The sequence below is a fragment of the Falco punctatus genome (assembly GCF_963210335.1).
Source record: "Falco punctatus genome assembly, chromosome: 6".
Taxonomy (NCBI): domain Eukaryota; kingdom Metazoa; phylum Chordata; class Aves; order Falconiformes; family Falconidae; genus Falco; species Falco punctatus.
In genome coordinates, this window is record NC_137585.1 from 16910603 (window position 1) to 16930082 (window position 19480).

A 19480-nucleotide genomic window follows, 5' to 3' on the forward strand; every position below is an offset into this window, starting at 1 on the left:
CTTAGCTTACCTGCTGTAAGGGCTTGCTGTAGTTGCAGTGACACCCAGAGGCTGAGTGTGGTATGTGCTGTATGAAGCTAGTGAGGAAGTGCATGGCCCAAAGAGGGAGCGCTTTTTTTATAGCTTGATCAGATAAGGTTTTAAAGAACAAAGCACTGGTTGTCATCCAATTCTTGGTTGGAAACTAGTATGATCATGTAGGAAGTCTGTGGAAGAGCTGGGCTTTGAACTTTTTTTTTTATGAGATCCTGACTTGAAGATTTTGTCTTTAATTCTGCTGAGATGGTATGGACATTTTCTTCCATATTCTGTAAGCCATAGTGAGTAGCAATGACAATAATCGGAATACGTTAACTGAACCACTGGGGTGTTGAAGGGGTAAATTTCAATGGGGTTTTTTTTGTGTACTCTCTAAGGCTGTTGGATCCAAAAGGAAAATTGGATCCTACCCTGCTGTACTGACCCCTGTTCTGATTGCAGAATCTCTCATTGGAAGCATTTACTGCCTGGCTGTGTTAACTGCGCTACCTTGCAGTTCTGCTAGCTTAAAATAATTCTATCTGATGCTCCTAGGAAATCTAAATCTAAACTACGTTCTTCTAGGTAGTGATTCCCCTGTAAAATCAAGTGTTTTGAAGTTTCATGTAAGCTGAAGCTTTCTGGACTGTGATCTACTTTCTGCTGCTGTAGAGAATTCTCCTGCCATGGTGGCCCCAGTACACTTCTTTCACTGAGTTGTCTGGAGTCTTCGCTGTAGTAATGCTGTAATGATCACATTGTGGTATTTGTCTTAGCTGCTTGTAGAGCACTCCTAGGTCTGCATGGGTTTACAGTCCTGCCTCAAATCTGCAGGAGAAACTTTTCTTTCTCCCCTCACTTTCACACCCGTGCTTATTTCTCCTAGCAGTTAAACAAGCTGTGGCACAAGTGGACTTAAACACTGATTTCATCAAAGAAACAGATCTCTATTCTTTTGTCTCCTTCCTTTCTTTGTAAAGACAAATCCAGCCTGACTACTGCTTCATGGATTGCTACGTGTGTGAGGTGCTTGCCTACCTGCTTCCCCAGATATTTCTATTTTCAGTCATGCCCTCTGAACAATTTGTGTTTTCCATAGGTGTACTTTGGAGGAGAGGAAGACAGATTTTCCTGTTTTAAGCATTGCATTTTGATTTGAGAACAGGTTATGGGAAATTATAGAAGGGGCCCACAAGATAAGTGTTCCTTTGTCACATCTGCACTTATGTATCCTAGGCACAAGGCTTTCCTTACTGGAAGATCTACGCTGTACCATTCCTCCCAATCTAATAGTCCATGTTGCTAGTGCTTAGTAAGCAGAAAAGGTATTAGTTGTTGGGTCTTCTCAACTAGTTGGTAGAAATGAATCAGGTTATAAAGCACTCAAAACAGTTATGGGGACCCAGCTGCTGGGTATTGTGTAAAACCTGTGATCGAGGTTTCTGAGAAGATGTCTTAACACCATTGCTATTTGTGGCTGCAAACCTGGCTTTGGGAAATCTGAGCAGAATGCAAACTTTGGGGGCTGCCAGTCTGAAACAAAAATGGTCCTGTGAAAGGCTGACATCTTTTTGATGCTGCTGTCAGAGAGACTTTAATGTGCCCTGACTTGTTTGGTGGCTCGCTTTCAGGCTATTTTGTTTTTCTGTCTGAGGCACTTTGCCAAAACTATGCAACAGTCCCAAGCAACTGGATAGCAAAACAGGGTAAGAGCAATGTTTAGTTTAAAACAGCTTGAGGACCAAAATCCTGTTACTGATGCTTGTGCCATGTAATAACTCTTCAGGAGGGTGATTTTATTTTTAATTAGAGGCTAAGGACTGAACTTGGCTAAAAGGCAGGTTGTAGTGGTAGAACTGCTGATACTCCTAACAGGGCCTTGTCATGAAGCTCAGCCAACTGTGGTGACCTTTGGTGGCGCTGAGTTTGGGCAGGAGAGAAAGTATTTTACAGTTTGCCTGTTTGAGTGCTGTGTGTTGCAGAAGGAAGAATGGGACCCTTTCTGCCCTGGGGTCTCCATGTCTGATGAGATCTGTTCCTCGCTGCTGCTCTTGAGCTGAGCCATGTTCTGCTGCTCTTGGGCAAGCTTATCAGCTCTCAAGCTTTCGGTGAGCTCTCACGAAGAAATCATTCTTTTTTCTCTATCTGATCTCCTTAAGCAGGCCCTAATGTATTTTTTAACTTTATCTTTTAGGGGACTAGGTTAACGTGCTCCTGCTCCTAACCCTGAAGTGTGAGATGTACGTTCTGACTTGTAGTATCTAGGCAGCAGACTGGGTTAAGACCTCCAAAATAATCCTTCAGCATGCAGCTATTGCTCATCTGTGACATCTTCCTGTTTCCTTAACTGGTGCTGAGTTACACTTACCTAGTCTTTGCTTTTCTTTGCAAGAGCAAAAGAAATGTGAGACTTAAAGGTTTTCTTTGGTCCCCTCATATCTGTTTTTACTCCAACCTGGAACATGTGCAAAAAAGCCCTTCCCAAAGCCTGCCTTTTGTGAGTTTTCCACTGACACTTCACACCCCAGCGAGGCTCTTTAGCTTTCATTTAGTTCTTGCCTAGAGCTGTCATTTATCTGAAAATGTTTCCAAAAAAACAGGAAGCCCTTCCTGAGAAATCAATATGCCCCATCTTAAAATGTGCGTTTTTCACTAAGCCTTTGAGCTTTTCATCTCTCTTCCTGCGGAACTAGCAGCGGTGTGCTGTCAGTTTGCACTTGAACTTTGCAGTGGTTACTTGTGGTAGGCTTTACTATGACTTTGGTTTCTGGTTGGTTTAGCCAGTGAATAGTCTGAATAGCAAGTGTTCAGCTTCTGGTAAGTAAATATCCTACAGAAGAGAAGTATTATAAGCATTGACCTAATGTGTTCCAACTCAGTGGCTGAGATGCATTGATATACCCTGCCTATTTATTTGAATTTTGTCCATATTCATCTGGTTAGGTTGTCCACTCCCATGTCTTTGATTAGTAGGCTTTGGTGTTTTCAATTTTCTTTAGAAACAATAGCTCCAATAATAGTTTTGCTTGTTCCGTTAGATGCTTGTTGCTTATAACTTCTTTTTATTGATATTAGACTTGTCTGCTAGCAGGTAGCTATAGGCAGACAGCTGCCTCCTGTTTGAGTATGCAAGGCTTTATACTTTCATGAATGCTGGAGGAAGACAACTTCAAAACAGAGCAACAAAATAGCTCATTTTGGAGGTGAGAGGGAGTGGCAGGAAAAAATGCTTGTGTACAACACAGCTGCCTGCTCCAGAACTGGGTTTTCACAAGTCCGCCTTGTCAGAGAACACCCGTTGCAATTTTTTCATATTATCCTTAATACCTTCAGGTGCAACAACAGATTATCTAATGTGCTCAAACTGAGCTGGATTAATTTTTATTTATCCTGAATGCTCTGGCTGGGGGGGAGGGAGCGGGAGCCATATGCAGGAAGCAAAAAAGCACAGAATGTATTGTAGGCGGCAGCTGCTGTTTGCCTAGCCAGTAATTTAATGAGTTGCATATGATGATTCATTTAAAAAATTGTTTACTACATTCCCGAGTGCGGTACTGGAAAACCAAAGGCACTGATTGCCCTGCACCCATTAGTGTGTTGCAGTTGTTGGGAAGTTCAAACAATACATTTTTCAAAAACATATCCAATGCTTTTCACTGCTGAAATAGCCATCCTCGAATGTATTTCTTCAGGTGTCTTTGGTAGCAAGAACATTGTAGGGAAATTATGCATTCTGTTATTCTTTAAAGGTAAAACTTCACCTTAGGGAAATGGAAAGGGACTGCTGGTGGAGTTGTTTGTTTCCCTTGTGCTACTGTTCTCTAGCTTGTGTACAAGAAGTGTTGCCAGCACGTATTCTTCCAGGTCTGGAATTATGAAATGTTTTCCTCAGTGTTGAGCAGGTTAAAAGTCAGGTGAGTTTTTTCTGAACTTGGGAAATAATGTCCTCTGACACACAGGAGCGGCCACACTGTCTCCCAGCAGGCAGGCTGCTGCATCGGAACATGTCTGGGAAAGGGAGGTGGTTGTGGGCAGCAGCAACATCGGTGCCTTTTCAGTCACTGAAACAGAATGTTTTGTTTTGCAGCACACTTTAATATGTGGAAGATACAGTTTTGTTTAAATTAGTCTTCTTTACTGGCATCAGTAGTATGAAATTCAGCTGCATGGCAAATGAAAAGTAGGATGGGCCAAAGGTGAGGCTGAATGTGACCTACACATCTACCAGGTGTGTGCCTGTAGTATCACACAGCTGTGTGCTGCCAGTGGTGTTTTCCCAGCATGCCCTGGTGCTCTGGAAGGGCAAGTCTAGCGAGAGGTCCTCTGACACTACACAGAATCTACTTTCCTGCTCTCTAAACAAGAACAGGCATTTGTTCACTGGTGCTGGTTTGGGGATATGTGTGAGAGTGTTATTTTTCTTGGACAGTAATGAGATGGTATGTTTGCACACAGATTTTAATGGAATCCTTGAGACAACTCCTTCTGTGACAGCTGTGCAGACAGCTGGCAGATCTTGGACACCTACAGCTGAACAGTGCTTCCACTGCACCCTGCTGCTTTTTCTCCTTTTTTTTTTTTTTTTTGTCTGGTGGCAGCTCAATGCTACTTCCAGAACGTGTTACCAACCAGCTTTTTAAACATGATGCTGTAAAGAAGCTGTCTGATGCTGTAACGTACTCTTCCACCACATTCCTTCACTTCCAACTTAGGATTTCTTTTGCTTTCCTGCCTCATCTTCCTGCTGTCACTGTACAGAACCTGTTACACTGTGACTAGCACTACAGTGTTACGTTAGCCAATGGAAGTACCTATCATTGTGTACTTGGTACTTGGACATCAGTATCTCTAGAAAGAATGTGCTTGTTCTACACTCAAGTAGGTACTTTAGAAATTCTTCTTTTAGTCAGCAAAAGTGCTTTTAAAGTGTCATGTTTACAAACTAAAACATACAACTTCCTAAGCCCATGTGAATCTTATTTTGGGTATCTACAAAGGGATGCTAGTAATTGTAATACTGCATGAGCATGGCACCACTAGTTCTGTATTGTAACATAATCTTCTAATTCAATGTGTGTGTTAAAAAGCCAAACCTATTTAAAGCTTTTAGTTGTACAAAACAGACCGATTCAGTTTCAAGCTGCCTTTTGGTTTTATGTCAGCTGAAAAGCTGCTATATGTATTTATGACTTGGCTTGACATTTAAACACAGGATCTATACCAAAAACAAGTTTCTCGTCTGAGAAACCATGGGGAAGTGGAGAAAACATTACATTGTCAGTTTATGAATGCAATCCACTGACACTCTCATTTACCATCACAGACAAAGGAACCCTGACTTAAGAGCTTGAACCAAGTGACTTTTTTTTAAATCTTCAAGAAAACCCCCAAACTGTCCTATCCTATCTGTACCAACATGTTTTGATCCAAAAATCAAAGCCCTGTGGACTGCTTTTTGTTTGTATTAGGCATTTATCTTTCAAGTGAGCCACTTGACCTATTTACTATGTAGAGAAAATTCTTAGTTCTCAAGAGAAAATGAAGACTTTACAGAGGAGATTTTTCTTTTGCTGTATTACAACATGAATAAAAGCACTAGAAATTGGCCTGTCTGCTTTAGAGTATAAAAATAAGCTCAGTAAATAGTAAAATATGGTGGGTTTCCCTTATGTTACCACAAGGTGTGCTTCAGAGTCAGTACCTTACTTTAATCATGAAGAAATCCACATTTTCAGTCAACTTTATTGATAAAATAAGTTTACTGTACAGTACACAACTCTAGCCATAAATTCTTTTCAAGCCATCTGCATTACAAAAATAACAGGTATGCAATGAAAAATAGTCACTCCACACACAGTGAAGGTTCTTCAAAATCCTAAAGTGATCAGGTCAGGGGAATGAAAGGGGAGACGTATCAAATGTGAAGACTAGGAGTACATAAATTAAGTCACATTTTATAATTTACAAAAATAAACACTAATCAAGCATTATTTCATAATAGAGCAACCTTAAGGAACTGCCACAGACTAACAACCCTCCTCTGCTATACAACTCTGAAGACTATTTGAAAGACAAACCAGAAAGTCAGCCATGAAACTGCATTCAGCATTAAATGGATATAAATGCCTCTGATACCAGTCAATGGCTGAAAAGACACTTCAAATAAGAATAACTTAATCAATTGCACCCAAAATTTCTCATAAATCTGTACAACAGAACACTTGATTAAAAATTTATGTTGCTTCTGATAAGTCACCAGCTCATAAGCTACAGTAGAAATGCAAAATCTAAATTATAGAAGCATTAGTAAGGTTTTACCAGTATAATAATAACAGAAAACTCTTTTGTGCTTGAGCTAAAATGTTCCCCAAAAAATTCCTTCCAGGTGTTTAGCAAGTTTGGAAATGGTTTGAACTTTGCCTCCATGCATGTAAATGTCCTCAATATATTCTCAAGCCTAGAAACAAGATAAGATGCTCTGGAAAGAGTAGTACTTTCTAAATTTATAAAAAATGTTGTGAAAATGTGGAGAGTTTGATTTGTCTGTCCTTTCAACTGTATTTACTAGCATACGTATTAGTTAATTGAAAACTAATAATTTGTCTCTGCAAAGCACTCCTTTCCTACCACTTTTTTCTCTTAAAAGTACTACAGGAAGGGGAGCAGCAACTGACAGCAACAGAATAAAAATATTAAGCCCTTTATCCATTAGTTTACTGGGCACTGAAAATTCACCCTTAACTGTGCAGTGTGTTTACCTTGAGCCCAGGGAAGCTGTACTGAGTCAAAGGAAGTTGGATTTAAAACTGACACACTTGGAAGTGCTTGGTGCTGAATTCTTTTTGTATTGTTGTAACTGAAAATCAAATTTGTTAAGTAATAGTTCATTTCAGAAATAGGAGTTAAACTCATTTTGCTAGGTGAGTTATTGAAGAGTTAAAATATTCTGCTGTGGGTGGCATTTGTAGATCCACGGTTTTCTGTGGTTGAAAGCATTCACTCTGCTTCTTTCAAGCATGCTTTCCCAAGTAAAGAATATGTTAAGGTGCTGGACAAAAAGCAGTGATGCATATCAATACCAGAATGTTCTTGCTGCCTTGATCAAAAAGTGATAGTCTGATAAACAAAAGCCAAATGTTATTTTGGTACCTCTTTACTACAAGCATGTCTTGTGTAGCACTTCCATCATATCTGCATATGATATAAACAGTACTTTGATCTAGAAAAGCCAATTCCTTTTCACATTTGCAAGTATTTGGGGATTACAAGTGAGCAGTCTATTTGTCAGTATAGCATACTGGAATTTCTACTGCAAACATAATATGTGCCTGAAACTTACTTAAAATCCTTCCTGATGAATATTTAGTACTTAACAAAAATCAAGAATATTGATTGCAGGCTGCCAACTTGGCTATGGAGCTTCTCCCTCCTTCCCCTGACTACCTTCCTGCTGCTACTGCTTGGGTGCTTTCAATTTGCATTCCCCAGTTAGGAAGTTTGGGCAGACAAGGAGCAGAAACAGATGGGACTAAGGTGGCCTCTGACCTATAGAGAACTGAGTGTTTTTTTCTCTCATAAAAGTAAAAGTTAAGGCAGAATTATACTATGCTACCTGTGTTCCAGAAAACAAAGTGGGAGCAGCTCTTCTCCTGTTCTGAAAATACAACTAGGTATATCTATTCTAAAGAATCTTGTTCAACTGAAAAAAAATAAATACTGAACAACTGCAAAAACATTGCTCATGTTTAAGCAATTGGCCATGTATTTAGCCACAGAGTATCCTGTTCAAATAATAGAAATCCTTATGGTTTATGCTGAACTATGTACCCTTTCTATTAAACAGGTTTGTGCAAAATGAGAAAACTAATTAAAAGAAAAAAAATGTAATGCGGATCATGCACAAAGCATATTCACAAGTTACTACTTTTTAACCAGAGATCAGACTTTAAATCTTACCTTTATTATGTAATAGGTGCACTGAAACTTTGTATAAGCAATATTTTTTATATAAATTATGTGAAATCCTTGTCTATTATCTGTAAAATAATTTCATATAAAAAGAATTCCCAATTCAGTTTAAGTGCATTAATCCATTTCCTACTGAAGTTAGATCTATGGCAATTAATCTGTCACTAAGGTTTTTGTAGAATACCAATTTTAATTCAATTTTACACAGTATAAAAGCTGCTAAACTGGAGCTTAAGATGCATTAGCTTGCTGGTGCCCTATTCAGTAACAAGTGCTTGACAAGTGACCCCTGATACTCCATTTGTAAAGTGTGCAATTGAAGCTTGTTGACTTCCAGAGTCTTTAGCTTTTCCTCAGGCTCAAATCGCTGCTTGTCACTAATCCTGACAGAGATGTGCTCTCTGACGCATCTTCCTTCTTAAGGTTCAGAAATGATTCTCTAGTTATTTGAAGAATTTCTCTCAAGCCTTTGTTTTCTTGCTATAACCAGGGAAAGAAAAAGGCATTTAATAGAACTCCAGAAAGAAGTCAAGATAACTATGTTAATAACCTCCCCTCTACTCCAAATGTATGTGTAAGGATTAAAATACTGATTTGCAGTCAGGTAGTGCTATGTTATCTTCTGAACTGAAGAACATTATGTTTCTGACCCTCTTGCTCTCTTGAATGGGCATTAAGCATAAAAACGGTTGGACTTGATCTCAAGGGTCCTTTCCAACATAAATGATTTGATGGAAAAAAAACCCAGCTCAAACCACATAGATGGGTAAGAAAAGGGTCATTAAGGTCAAATGTTGACTTTAAAAAGAAAAATAATCTCCCATTCTTTCCATGTACCCTGTCCCATAAAGAACTGCTTTGCTAGCGCTTAAAGAGCAATAGTGTTGATTCTCTAATATTAAGCAATTGAGAATCCCTCCTCAAAGGGGCACAACTATTATTTTGAAAAAATAGTATTTAAAAGCCACAGGAGTGGATATTATTATGTGCATCCTAGCATCTTATTAGGATGAATTTGTATTATTTCTAAGCTTTTTGCTATGCTCACAGAGACTTCAAAAAAAGAGAAACCTTAAGACCGCTCATAAATAAAAATCACCAGTTCTGGTGATGAAGTATCAACTACGCAAGACCTGAGAGTAAGCTATAGTGCAGAAAACAGTACTTGCAGTTCTCCAACAAAAAAAGTGTAACAAAACAGTAGTGTGACTGACTGATACAGTAACTCAACAGGAATTACTGTGGTAACATTTGCTCCCTTGCTGTTTGTGCCATCGCTGTTTTGATTTCATACCTACCTCAAGCTGAATGATACGTTCCTGCTCTTTGCAGCCATGCTTTTCATCAATTTCAATAGCTTTTCTCATTACTGCTGCCATTTCTGTAATTTGGTCCACATGCACTTGCAGCTCCTAAGACACAAAAATCAAACAAACAATGACAGCTTTAGTAATGTGTTTTCTGCATTATTAAAAATAAGTGAAGTCTTAAGCGTGCATTTTAACTGCTGTGCCCCTTAATAATCAATGTAAACACAGACCCAAATTCTTGAAAATGAGCTCTCTATAACTTTACAGCTTGAGCAGCCACTGTAGTACTGTTTATTTAAATAAGTCTGGTTAACCACTGACTGATCCCTTTTCTTAGAATTTTATATATGCTTAAAAGACTGTGTCTTCTGTTGCTTAACACCTTCCAATGGGCTACAAGTTAGTTGCGTGATTGCTCCGAGAAGGCCTTCCTGTGTTGCAGGAACTGATGTATGTAATTTTAGATATGCAGAAAGACTAAATTCATTTAAGAACAGCAGGGTATGCAGCATTCTTTCCCTTTGTTTGGAGCCTGATCTCCAGTCTGGTACAGCCAATACCAGCCCACAGGTCAGCATTTATCTGTTAAAAGACCAGGTGAAGCAGTAATCTTTGCTATGTTACATATTAGGAAACTCAGATCTGTCATTTGCTCTTGCTTGAATCCAATTCCAGCTTATCTGGGATCTGGACTTCAGAGGTCCTTGTCCTTGCTGAATTGTAAGAAAACCTTTTGTGTCTTAACTGATCTCTTTATGTCTGTTCATTAATGCTAATAGGGTGCTTTCCTAGTACAAATAATTATCACATCTCACTGAAAGATTCAAGGAGGAAAAACAAGAAGAGCAGCAGTTTGGTTTGTCCTTGTCCTGTTCCACCATCAGGAGTGGGATGATAGGAGGCCTTAGCTTAGGCCTAGCAGCCTTGGCAAGGAAGCCAGCTTTTAGATAATCACTGTTTGCAAAGAAGCACCCTCTTACCCAGACCTTACCCGTAAACACTTAAAGGGGTCACTACTACTTTCCCACTGCAGATCCAGATAAAGAGCATATGCCTCTTCAGTATTCACTGCTGTTCAGTTAAGCCAAATATTTAATGGTATTTTCAGAAGCTTTTATTTTCCATTGTCTTTTCCTCAACTTGTTTTTTATTCCAACTCTACTATCACGCTGACCTAGTCATGGCTGACCTGACCTTTGGGCAAAATTCACAATAGTTACCCACATCAAGAAAAGCAGAACAATAGGACTGAAATGAAGAACAGTATAGACTAAAGTTAAATCCTACCTTTAAATTATGAGTTTGACTGGAGGTCCATACATCTAGCAGATGATCAGCTTGCCTTTCCACTATCAGAAATGGTTAAATTACCATAAAGAACTGCCTCACTTGGAATTGTAAGCTTTATCTGACCAAAACATGAACATCAGCCCTCTCCCTCCTTCCTACTCTGCCATTCCAATTGCTAAAGCTATAGTTTAGCTGTTTACTCATTGAATGCCCAGTTACAGTGGCAGCGGGGGTAGAACTTCTGTAAATCTTTATGTTCTTGTCAGCTTCCAGTGAAGGTGATTACATGAAACATTTTTTTTCAACAAAACCCAAAATTTAGCTTGAAAGGAAGCTGTGATCAGTGGTAAAAGAATAAGCTGGCAAGGATGTACCCTTGAGAAGGCCTGGGAAAGAGTCGGTCATTTTTAGATACATTGCTGTCCTTCCTACTTCCTACTCTGCCGGCTTACATGGCCTCTTGATCAATATGATTTAGAGCCTGTTCCAAGGTCACTAATCTTAGATCAGAGATCTACTCTGGAAGGCAAATGTGTGAAACTTGGATGCTGTCATACCAAAGAGTGCAAAATGAAAGTGTTTCTTCACAAAGATATCACACATCTACAAACACTCTTTGTATCTCTCTCTCCTTTTTGTTTGCCACACATTGGTTTTTTTTTCTCCAAAGGGGAAAAAAAATGAAAGCCACATGTGTTATTAGGCCTTGTTTCAGCTGAGCAAATTCAAATAGCACAGTTAAGATCAGGGTAATTACCACCTACACACACTTTTCTCTTGCATACAACACTGCTGAAAGAAATTGTTTTTCCTGTTTAAAGGAGGTGCTTGTTGAATCTGCAGAAATCAATGCTTTTGTAGTCATCTTTTGTAAACAGGCACTGAAGTTAATAGCTGGCACTTGAGAAAACAGCAGTTATTGGTAAAGCAAGATTAACTCCTTGGGTATGACGGATTTTTTTAGTTAACAAGAGAGAAGTATTTAAAAAATGCTTCAAGATTGTTCAATCTTACTGAATCTGAAGGCTGATCAGAATAAATAATGAAATTCCAGAAATCTAAGTGTTAGGTTAAAGGTTATAAATTGTTTTCATCAGGCATTCTTGTGGGACCAGATTTAACCAAAATGTTGAAGCCTAAATCTCCCGTTTAAATGATACTGTTTGAGATGCGCTTTGCCCCCCCCACACCTGAAGCTTTTAATCCATGGAAGTGTTTGCAAATGAAATTTTAAAGCCCATTTCTGGATATTTAACCCTCTTGTCTTGGTATTCCTGAGGCTGTCAGATATGTTACACTATATGCTAAGGTAACTTCTTTTGAAAAGGATATATACTGGTCATTTTTTAGGAGTTTATGTTAAATAGATAGTTCTAATCCACTAGATTTTTTTTTATACTGAACTAAGTAGTCCCATTGATTTCAATGGCAGTAATTGCATATGTGTGATTTTGTAAGCAGATAAGAAAGCATCAAATTCTTAAACTTTGTTTTCCCAGTATGCAAACCCCAACTGCTTTGCAGACTTAGTTTGTTGAGGTCAAAGATTATTAAACACTTAGAACTAATGTTTGTTTATACAGTTACACTGCTCTCTGATTACATTTAATTTAAAATGTAATATAATACTTCATTAGAAAACTTCTTTTTAGATCTGTTAGTGGCCTAGAATAATGAATTTTCCTGAAAATACATTAAAATGGCTAAACTATACATTAGCACTATGAAAGCATACATTAATCTTTTATGAAGCTTCTGAATACTCATATATACCTCACTCATGACAATTTACAAAAATGTTGCTGAATGGTACTGCATTTTATTAGTGTTCAAAAGCCATAGGATGAAGCACACCTAATACCAGCAACTTTCACCACCCTTCAAGGATCTCAGGCTGCCCTGGATTCTACTTTGCAATCCTTATCAGTAATGAAATAAGAACCAAGGGTTGAAGCAGGAAAGGGGAGAAATGTATGAATAAGAGTTATTCAATATTCAAAAGGGCTTTTACAGTATTTTTTAAAAGTTTACAGTATTTAGGGGGAAAATTCTGAATATTGAATTCAAAAAGCTTACTCCTCCTACCCTCCCCAGTAGGCACAAGTTTACTAATTATTTGCTGAAATCACAGGCATAAGTTAAAGCCAGTCTAAATGTCTGAGTATTACTGAGATCTGTGGGCATCTGGAAGTATAATAGGGCAGTTGCCTTAAAGATCTAAGCAAAATAAAATTAAATCAAGTAGATACAGCAACAAAATGCTACTTGTTAGAAGCTTAAATAAATCAGGAAGCTAGTAAGGTAGACTCACTTGACTGATAAGTGTCCTGTTCATGTTTCATGAACTGGATTATAAAAATTAGGACTTGTTAGTACAATGATACGAAAAGAGACAAAGTAAGCTTTGAACCGATCCACTACAGATTAACTTAAGTTTTAACAAAAAAAATAATGAACTTATTACCTTGGAATGTTGCTCTTTTAACTTCATTATTATACTTGGGTCATCCTTTTTGCTTGCCATAAGCAGCCTAAACATCTGTTCTCTGTACTTGCTCATTATCAGTTCCAAAGCAGACTGATGTTCTTCAAGAGACGTGCGTAGTTCTACCAAAATAATTTTAAATTCAGTTAAAAGTTTAACAGGGAAGAACTAAAACAAAATGCAAAAGTAATTCAGCTTCAGAAAACCGAAATAAATCTTCAGTTGAGTGTACCCTCTCCTTGCACCATGAAATCTGCATAGGCTCTGCAAATATCTTCAGTGATGACTGCCCTAGGAAAATTCTTGTTCAGTCAGAAATGAGGTCTTTTGTCAATATGACTTCATATTCAGACTCTTTAGCTGACATAAGCCTTCCTGAGCGTAGCTGAGGAGCTTTACGCTAGCCGCTATAAGCAACACTCTACAAAAGCTAGAAAGAAGTTTACAGATCTGGTATAATCTGCAGCTGTGTGTAAAATAAGAGTTAAAAAAATGCTCGTGTTCAAAATATACAAAGCGAAAGGACAAATAACTCCTGAGTAAGATTCATACAAACAGAGGTCACTGAATCATTCACTCAATATAATTGTTAGAATACTTAAGGTATTCCAGGGGGAACAGTATATTCCTAGTCTACAGAATTCCAGAAGGAATTATACTACCACACTTACACTACAGCTTGTCCTGGCTGCTCCTGAATTAATTACTTTTAGCAGTGGGAAACCACAATTCTGCAATATAGGTATCTACTTAGAAGTAAGTTCTGTTTATCTCCTCACTTGCGCTGAACATTATTTAAGGACTGAAAAAGTAATTTTCCACAACTCTCTTTTTGTTAACGATAGTCCCAGTGGTTGGATATTAGGGCTTTTTATTAGACTGCATTATCATCAGTTAAATAGACAAACTGAGAGTAGAAGAAAAAATTTCTTGCGAACAATTTTTGGGGAATGTATCAATGGTAGAAGTCTCACTGATTCCAGTGGTGCAGGCTGGAACTTTGAAAGGAAAGAATATTCATGCTTTACCTTTATTTTCCTGTTGCAATTCCCTAATCTGTCTGTTTTCTTGTTGGATACCCATCACTAATGTAGATCGAGGGCGATGTCTTGCTACTTCATTGAGCTCTTGAATTTCTTCTTGGTACTAGTTATTAAAAAAAGAAAAAAAACCCAACACAACCACAACATATTTGAGTAACCAAAAGGCAAGCACTACTCAGCAAGTCACAAAGGACCAATACTACTGTCAAACGCTGTAACAAGCAAGATAATATTTTTTTTAAAATAGTATCAAACAAACAAAACCACTTCTGAAGGTGCTGCTAATATACCTTTGTGTCTTTGAAGCATAGTATCACCTTTGTTCTTAAACAAGTTTCATACCTTACATGCATATAGTGGGAATTATTTAACCTTCAATTAATGCAGGTCAAATTTACCATCAAGTAATTTAAAACTGATATACATATGGTAAAGAAAAACTATGAGGTGTTAACCTCTAGATATTTACTGTGGTTTTCCAATACCTTAAACCACAAGATTGTATGGGTACAAGTCACATGGACCTGAATGAATGGATCCTGACTCTCAACAAATGGGTACATTTAATACTCTTGGTTTCACGTTATGAAGCCTCTGCATGACTAGTTTTACAGGGATGAAGCACATGCAGGATTTTATTATTTTACAGGTCCGTTAACACATCCTGTGTTCTATTAAAATGACAGGATGAAATCCCATATAGAAAGTCAGCAAACACCTTTATGTGTTTCCAGAAGTTCTATAGTGAAAGTCACATTCAATCTTAACAATACGCCTTGATTAGCTTAACACCAGAATGGAAACTATCACAAAAAAGCCTAAGAGTCTACTGTGAAACAAAAGCAGACAGCGAAAAGATAAACTAACATGACAGGGTCTCTGTATGATTAAATGTGCATGCTGAAATTAATAAATGGAGTAGTATTTCACAGAAGAGCAAAACACAGGACACCACACAATGGCTTGTAACCCCATTTCTACCAGTGTTCTTCAAATAAATGCTGGTTTTCAATATTTAAGCTAGAGTAACAGAGAAAACTTCTTCACAAGATCAAACTAAATATATAAACAACCCATTTTTAGATCATAGTCACACCTATAATGAATATGCTTGGTATAGCATTAAAGGATTAAGCAAATAACATACCAATTCTACACTGTACAGTAGCAGACAAAAATGATTTTACATTATGTGTTTCTGAGTTGTTCTTTTAATGGAGTAAACAAAGTTGGAAAACAAACCTGTTTCATTGCTTCAACCCGCTTATTAAGAGCTGTAGTCTGTTCAATAAGAGCTTCTGCTGCGTTGTCATGTTCCCTTAGCCGTTCCACCAGCGCCTTTGCATCTGCTAAGGCTTTTTCAATTGTGCAACTCATTTCTAAAGATTAGAACACATGTGTTATTTTCACAACACCATCTGTTTGCTGTATGAAGAACAGCTATCTATGTGATTATATATATAAAATTATTTGGTTTTCATCTAAAGCAGCTGAATACAACCCTTCTCTCAGAAACATCCAGACATTTTGTTGTTTCTTAGGAGTAGGAATACCCTAAGTCTGCCTTTCCTTTTCCTCGTTTTCGATCGCTGTTGAGACCATATATCAGAGCAAGAAAATGAAAGTAAACTTTATGAGAGCATCAATATACTAAGTGCAAAAGGAGGACTGTTGAACATATAGAAACTGAGCAGTGCATGTCCTTCTGCAGAGAAAAAAAAAAAGTATATTACATTAACTATTTCATTTTTCAATACTTTTCTTTCCTTCAATGTATCCTCCTACCAGTCAGATATACTTCAAGATATTTGAAAAGTGTAAATAGAGCACAAGAGAGAATGTCAAGGACTACAGTGGGCTGGAACGTTTTGATGGATTAAATCAGCAGAGAAGTAACTGCTCAAACTGACAAAGAAAATTACTCCGGCAAAATTCAGAAAACTAAGGGCTTGTATTTTCTTCATGTCTGTAAATGAACACAAACATTACTGCATGGAATGAAACTGTAAAATTTTCAACAGGATAGAGGAAGACAGCAACTTAGCTAAGAAAAACCGATTTGCATAGTTAAAATACCAGCCTTCTAATTGCAATACTTATTAGCAGAAATTACCTATTGCTAGAGTTGCTAACCTTGCAAGTGCTTGCACATACTAGCATTTCCAGGATACTGGCCTTTACACCAAATTTTTTTGTACTCATGCTCGATAGATTAAGTTTCAAGACTGAGATTTTCAGCCTAAATTTTTACTTTCTCCTAAGAAACCTTGCAATTTTTCTACTGAAAAAGAAATCTACTAAAACACCTCGAACAATTCTTCAGCAATCAGACAGCAACTATCAAGGTTTATTAGTGTTAGGAGTCTTCTTGACATAAGGCTTAGTATTTGTTCCAGGAAACTTTCTAAGGTACTGAATGATTCAACTAAATCCATTTCTTAGCCAGGCTGTCTGCTAAAGAAGATATTTTTCTAAGTATAAAAGATCAGTGGACCTTTCCTGAGCTGCAGGAAAAATATGTGCTTCAAGTCAATTTTCTGACTTTTAGGCACGTTTACAAACCATAGCCTAGGATCTTCAAGCCAAGCTTTAAAGAAATCCTCACATTTTCCTCAGCTGAACTTTTCACACTGTCTCAGGGTAACAGTAGAATTAAGGATATTTCAAACACCAGAAATTCCACCACTACCCTCAAAATATTTACAAACATAGCAGGAATATCCTGCCCTCATACGTTAAGGTGGGGGAAAACTAAGTGAGACAGCAGCAGAGTTTGGAGTGTTCTCTCTGAAGAGCTCTCATGCACCCAGAATGTCCTGCAAGGTCTAACCTCTCAAAAGCATTTTAATTTGGTGATTTCATTAGCTGCTTCCTCTGCTCTCAGGAGCACATGTAATACAAAAGCATTTAGTTTACTTTTTCTGTGTAGAAGGGTCTTTCAGGGACCCTACCATCACAGAAAGTTGAGACTTTTTTTTTTTACCGATAAAGGAGCTTCAGAAAGCGAGCTTTGTGTACGCAGAGCACAACTGTTGTAACCTGTGATTCATGTGATATTGAAAGCAGCAGCATTTAGGCATGTACACATTTAATATAGACATTCATAATGTTCGTTCCTTCCTGTTTATCAACTAGAGTTTTTGTTTTAATTTCCATATGACGTATATATGTATTTGAGGTATCAAGTTCTCCAGTGGACTGGTGTGTTATCACAGGTAGTTAAATCTATTCACTCCGGTTTAGCAGTTTGAACTTTATTTATTATATAGAAAGGAATTATACTGTATTGTTTTTAAGGACCTGCTTTTCTTGCTCCTCATTTCTCCTTCCAGTTCTGGTCTCAGATTTTTACTGGATGACAAAAATATCACAGACAAAAGATGATCTTCCACACTAGCTCGCTAAACTGTCACAGAAATTGATTTAATCAGATCCGTATTTAAGGAGAATTTGAAGAGCAGTCTAACTTAATTCATGGGTCATAAATTCTCTAGCCACTATAAACAAAGACTCTCAGGCCTCTCCGTGAGCTTGGATTACATTTGGCATTCAGCCTACAATGCAGTTAACACTACTGATCATTTGTAAGCATCAATATAAATTTTAAACACAGAACATATTCACCCTCCCATGTACTTTCTCATTTTCACCCAGCCCAACCACACAAAAGAAACTTGTTTGTAGCAAAGCCACTGGCATCCTTTTTCACAGTGAGTGAGTTGGGGAAGACACGTGTGTGCCTTGTGTGGCTCAGCAGCCGCGCAAATTCAGCATTGACTATCCACTGCCACCGCGCAGCAGCTGCAGCAGGCCAGAGGCCATCTCCTGTTTGCAGGCAGGATTCGTACCTCAAAAAGGAGAATCGTTATTTGTATCGTGGTAATTCATAGTAGCTCCAAATCTTGGCTACGGTTCCTTTGGGCAAGACACTGGCCCTAATCCTTGGAATTTAACATTTTCTCTAGTTGCTGATCTAGCTGCCTGTGAAAAACAAAACTTCTGTCTTATCCCAGACTAGAACTACATCTGTGAGTTAACCTGGGCATCTAGGGGGTAAAAAGCCCACTCAATCAAATATAATAGATTTAAGCAAATTAATACCATATTTATGAGCATCGGGACTACATAGCTAAACTTATTGATTCCTCAACTCTACCCTACAAGAGTATGCCCAGTTACAATTATATTTGTTAGTCTGCAATCCTACCAACGGGGTCAACAGGTAGCAAGAGCAACAACTCAGCACAGCAATACTGCTACTACACACTCATTTCCTGTCACTTCCTGCAATTTACTAATTGCTTTCATTATCAAATTTGGCTGCCCTTAAAAGAATAACGACTTTTTCGCAACTACAGCCTTCCTCTAGCTTTCTGTCCTTTTTTTTTTTTCCATCCTTACTGAGAACTACCTTTTCCCATAGCGTAATGCTTCGGGTCTGCCCTCCCCAGTCACCAGCTTTGCAGCGCTGAACCACGCTGCGGTCCCTGCCAGCTCTGGGCTAGCTACAGCGGCCCGGGGGCGCCCGCCGTGCCCGCCACCGCCGGTCAGGACTCACTGCGGCACGCCGGTCATGACTGTCGCGACAGCGGCACCTGCCGTGACACAGCGGCCATGCGAGGGCCGAGCGGCGGGACTCGCCCCGGTCGCCTCCCGGCTGCAGCACTGCACGGGGGGGGGGCCTCCCCCCTCGCACCCCTCCTGACGTCACGGCGCAGGGGCTGCCGCGTGCCCCAACCCTCCACCGGGCTCCCGAGCGCCCGGCGGCGGCACCGGCACCCCTGCCCCGCCCCTTCGGACGCCCCTTCCCCGCCTCGCACCACTCACTCATGACCGGCAGCTCCGGTAGCGCCCGGTGCCGGGGGTGAAGCCCCGACCGGCCCGCCCCGCTGTCAACTGGCGGCGGGCCGCAGGGCGAAGGGAAGAAGGCGCGCTGCCGCCAACAGGCGGGGCAGCGTGAGGCGAGGGCGGCCGCGCTGCCTGCCAGCGGCACCGGGCGAGCGCCCGCCGCTCTCGCGAGAGGACGCCCCGCCGCCGCTCCCAGCTCTCGCGAGAACCGCCTCCCGTCCCTTCCCCTTGCCTTTCTATTGGCTACCCCGACAAGAGCCCGCCCCCTCGCCGCGCCTGGGCGTCCCCCTGGCGTCTCGCGAGAGCCGCGGCCTGGGCTGCTCCTCCTCCGCGCAGTGCGGGAAACGGCGCGCGGGCGGTGTCGCGCGGCAGGGCGGGGCGGCCCGCGCCCAGGCGGAGCGGGGCCGAGCGGCGGGGCCGGGGCTGGGGCGGCCATGGCGGCCGAGTGACCCGGCCGGCCGCCGGGTCCCGGGTGGCTGGCGCCGCCGGGGGGCGGGGAGGCGGGAGGGGAGGGCAGG

The 19480-nt window shown here is 39.9% G+C and overlaps 1 protein-coding gene across 2 annotated transcripts; it reads right to left on the reverse strand.

The window, feature by feature from the left end:
* Nucleotides 1-5742: 5742 nt before the first annotated feature.
* FGFR1OP2 (FGFR1 oncogene partner 2) lies at nt 5743-19142 on the reverse strand. 2 transcript variants are annotated; one of them, XM_080392881.1, is made up of 6 exons: nt 18942-19142; nt 15357-15493; nt 14100-14217; nt 13051-13193; nt 9285-9398; nt 5743-8466 (listed from the first exon to the last, which is right to left on the reverse strand). In XM_080392881.1, exons 1-6 carry the CDS (start codon nt 18943-18945, stop codon nt 8329-8331), a joined length of 654 nt encoding a protein of 217 aa, XP_080249007.1. In that variant the 5' UTR covers nt 18946-19142; the 3' UTR covers nt 5743-8328. The 2 variants fall into 2 exon arrangements, with proteins under 2 accessions (XP_080249007.1, XP_080249008.1); XM_080392882.1 differs by having other exon boundaries at nt 18935-19074.
* Nucleotides 19143-19480: the final 338 nt, after the last annotated feature.

Excerpts from the sequence above, each read along its gene's own strand:
- FGFR1OP2 (XM_080392881.1), bottom strand. Across the intron at positions 9,399-13,050 it reads TAAAAGAGCAACATTCCAAG|GAGCTGCAAGTGCATGTGGA; the intron begins GTAATAAGTTCA and ends TTTGTGTCTTAG. Across the intron at positions 8,467-9,284 it reads AACGTATCATTCAGCTTGAG|CAAGAAAACAAAGGCTTGAG; the intron begins GTAGGTATGAAA and ends CCCTGGTTATAG.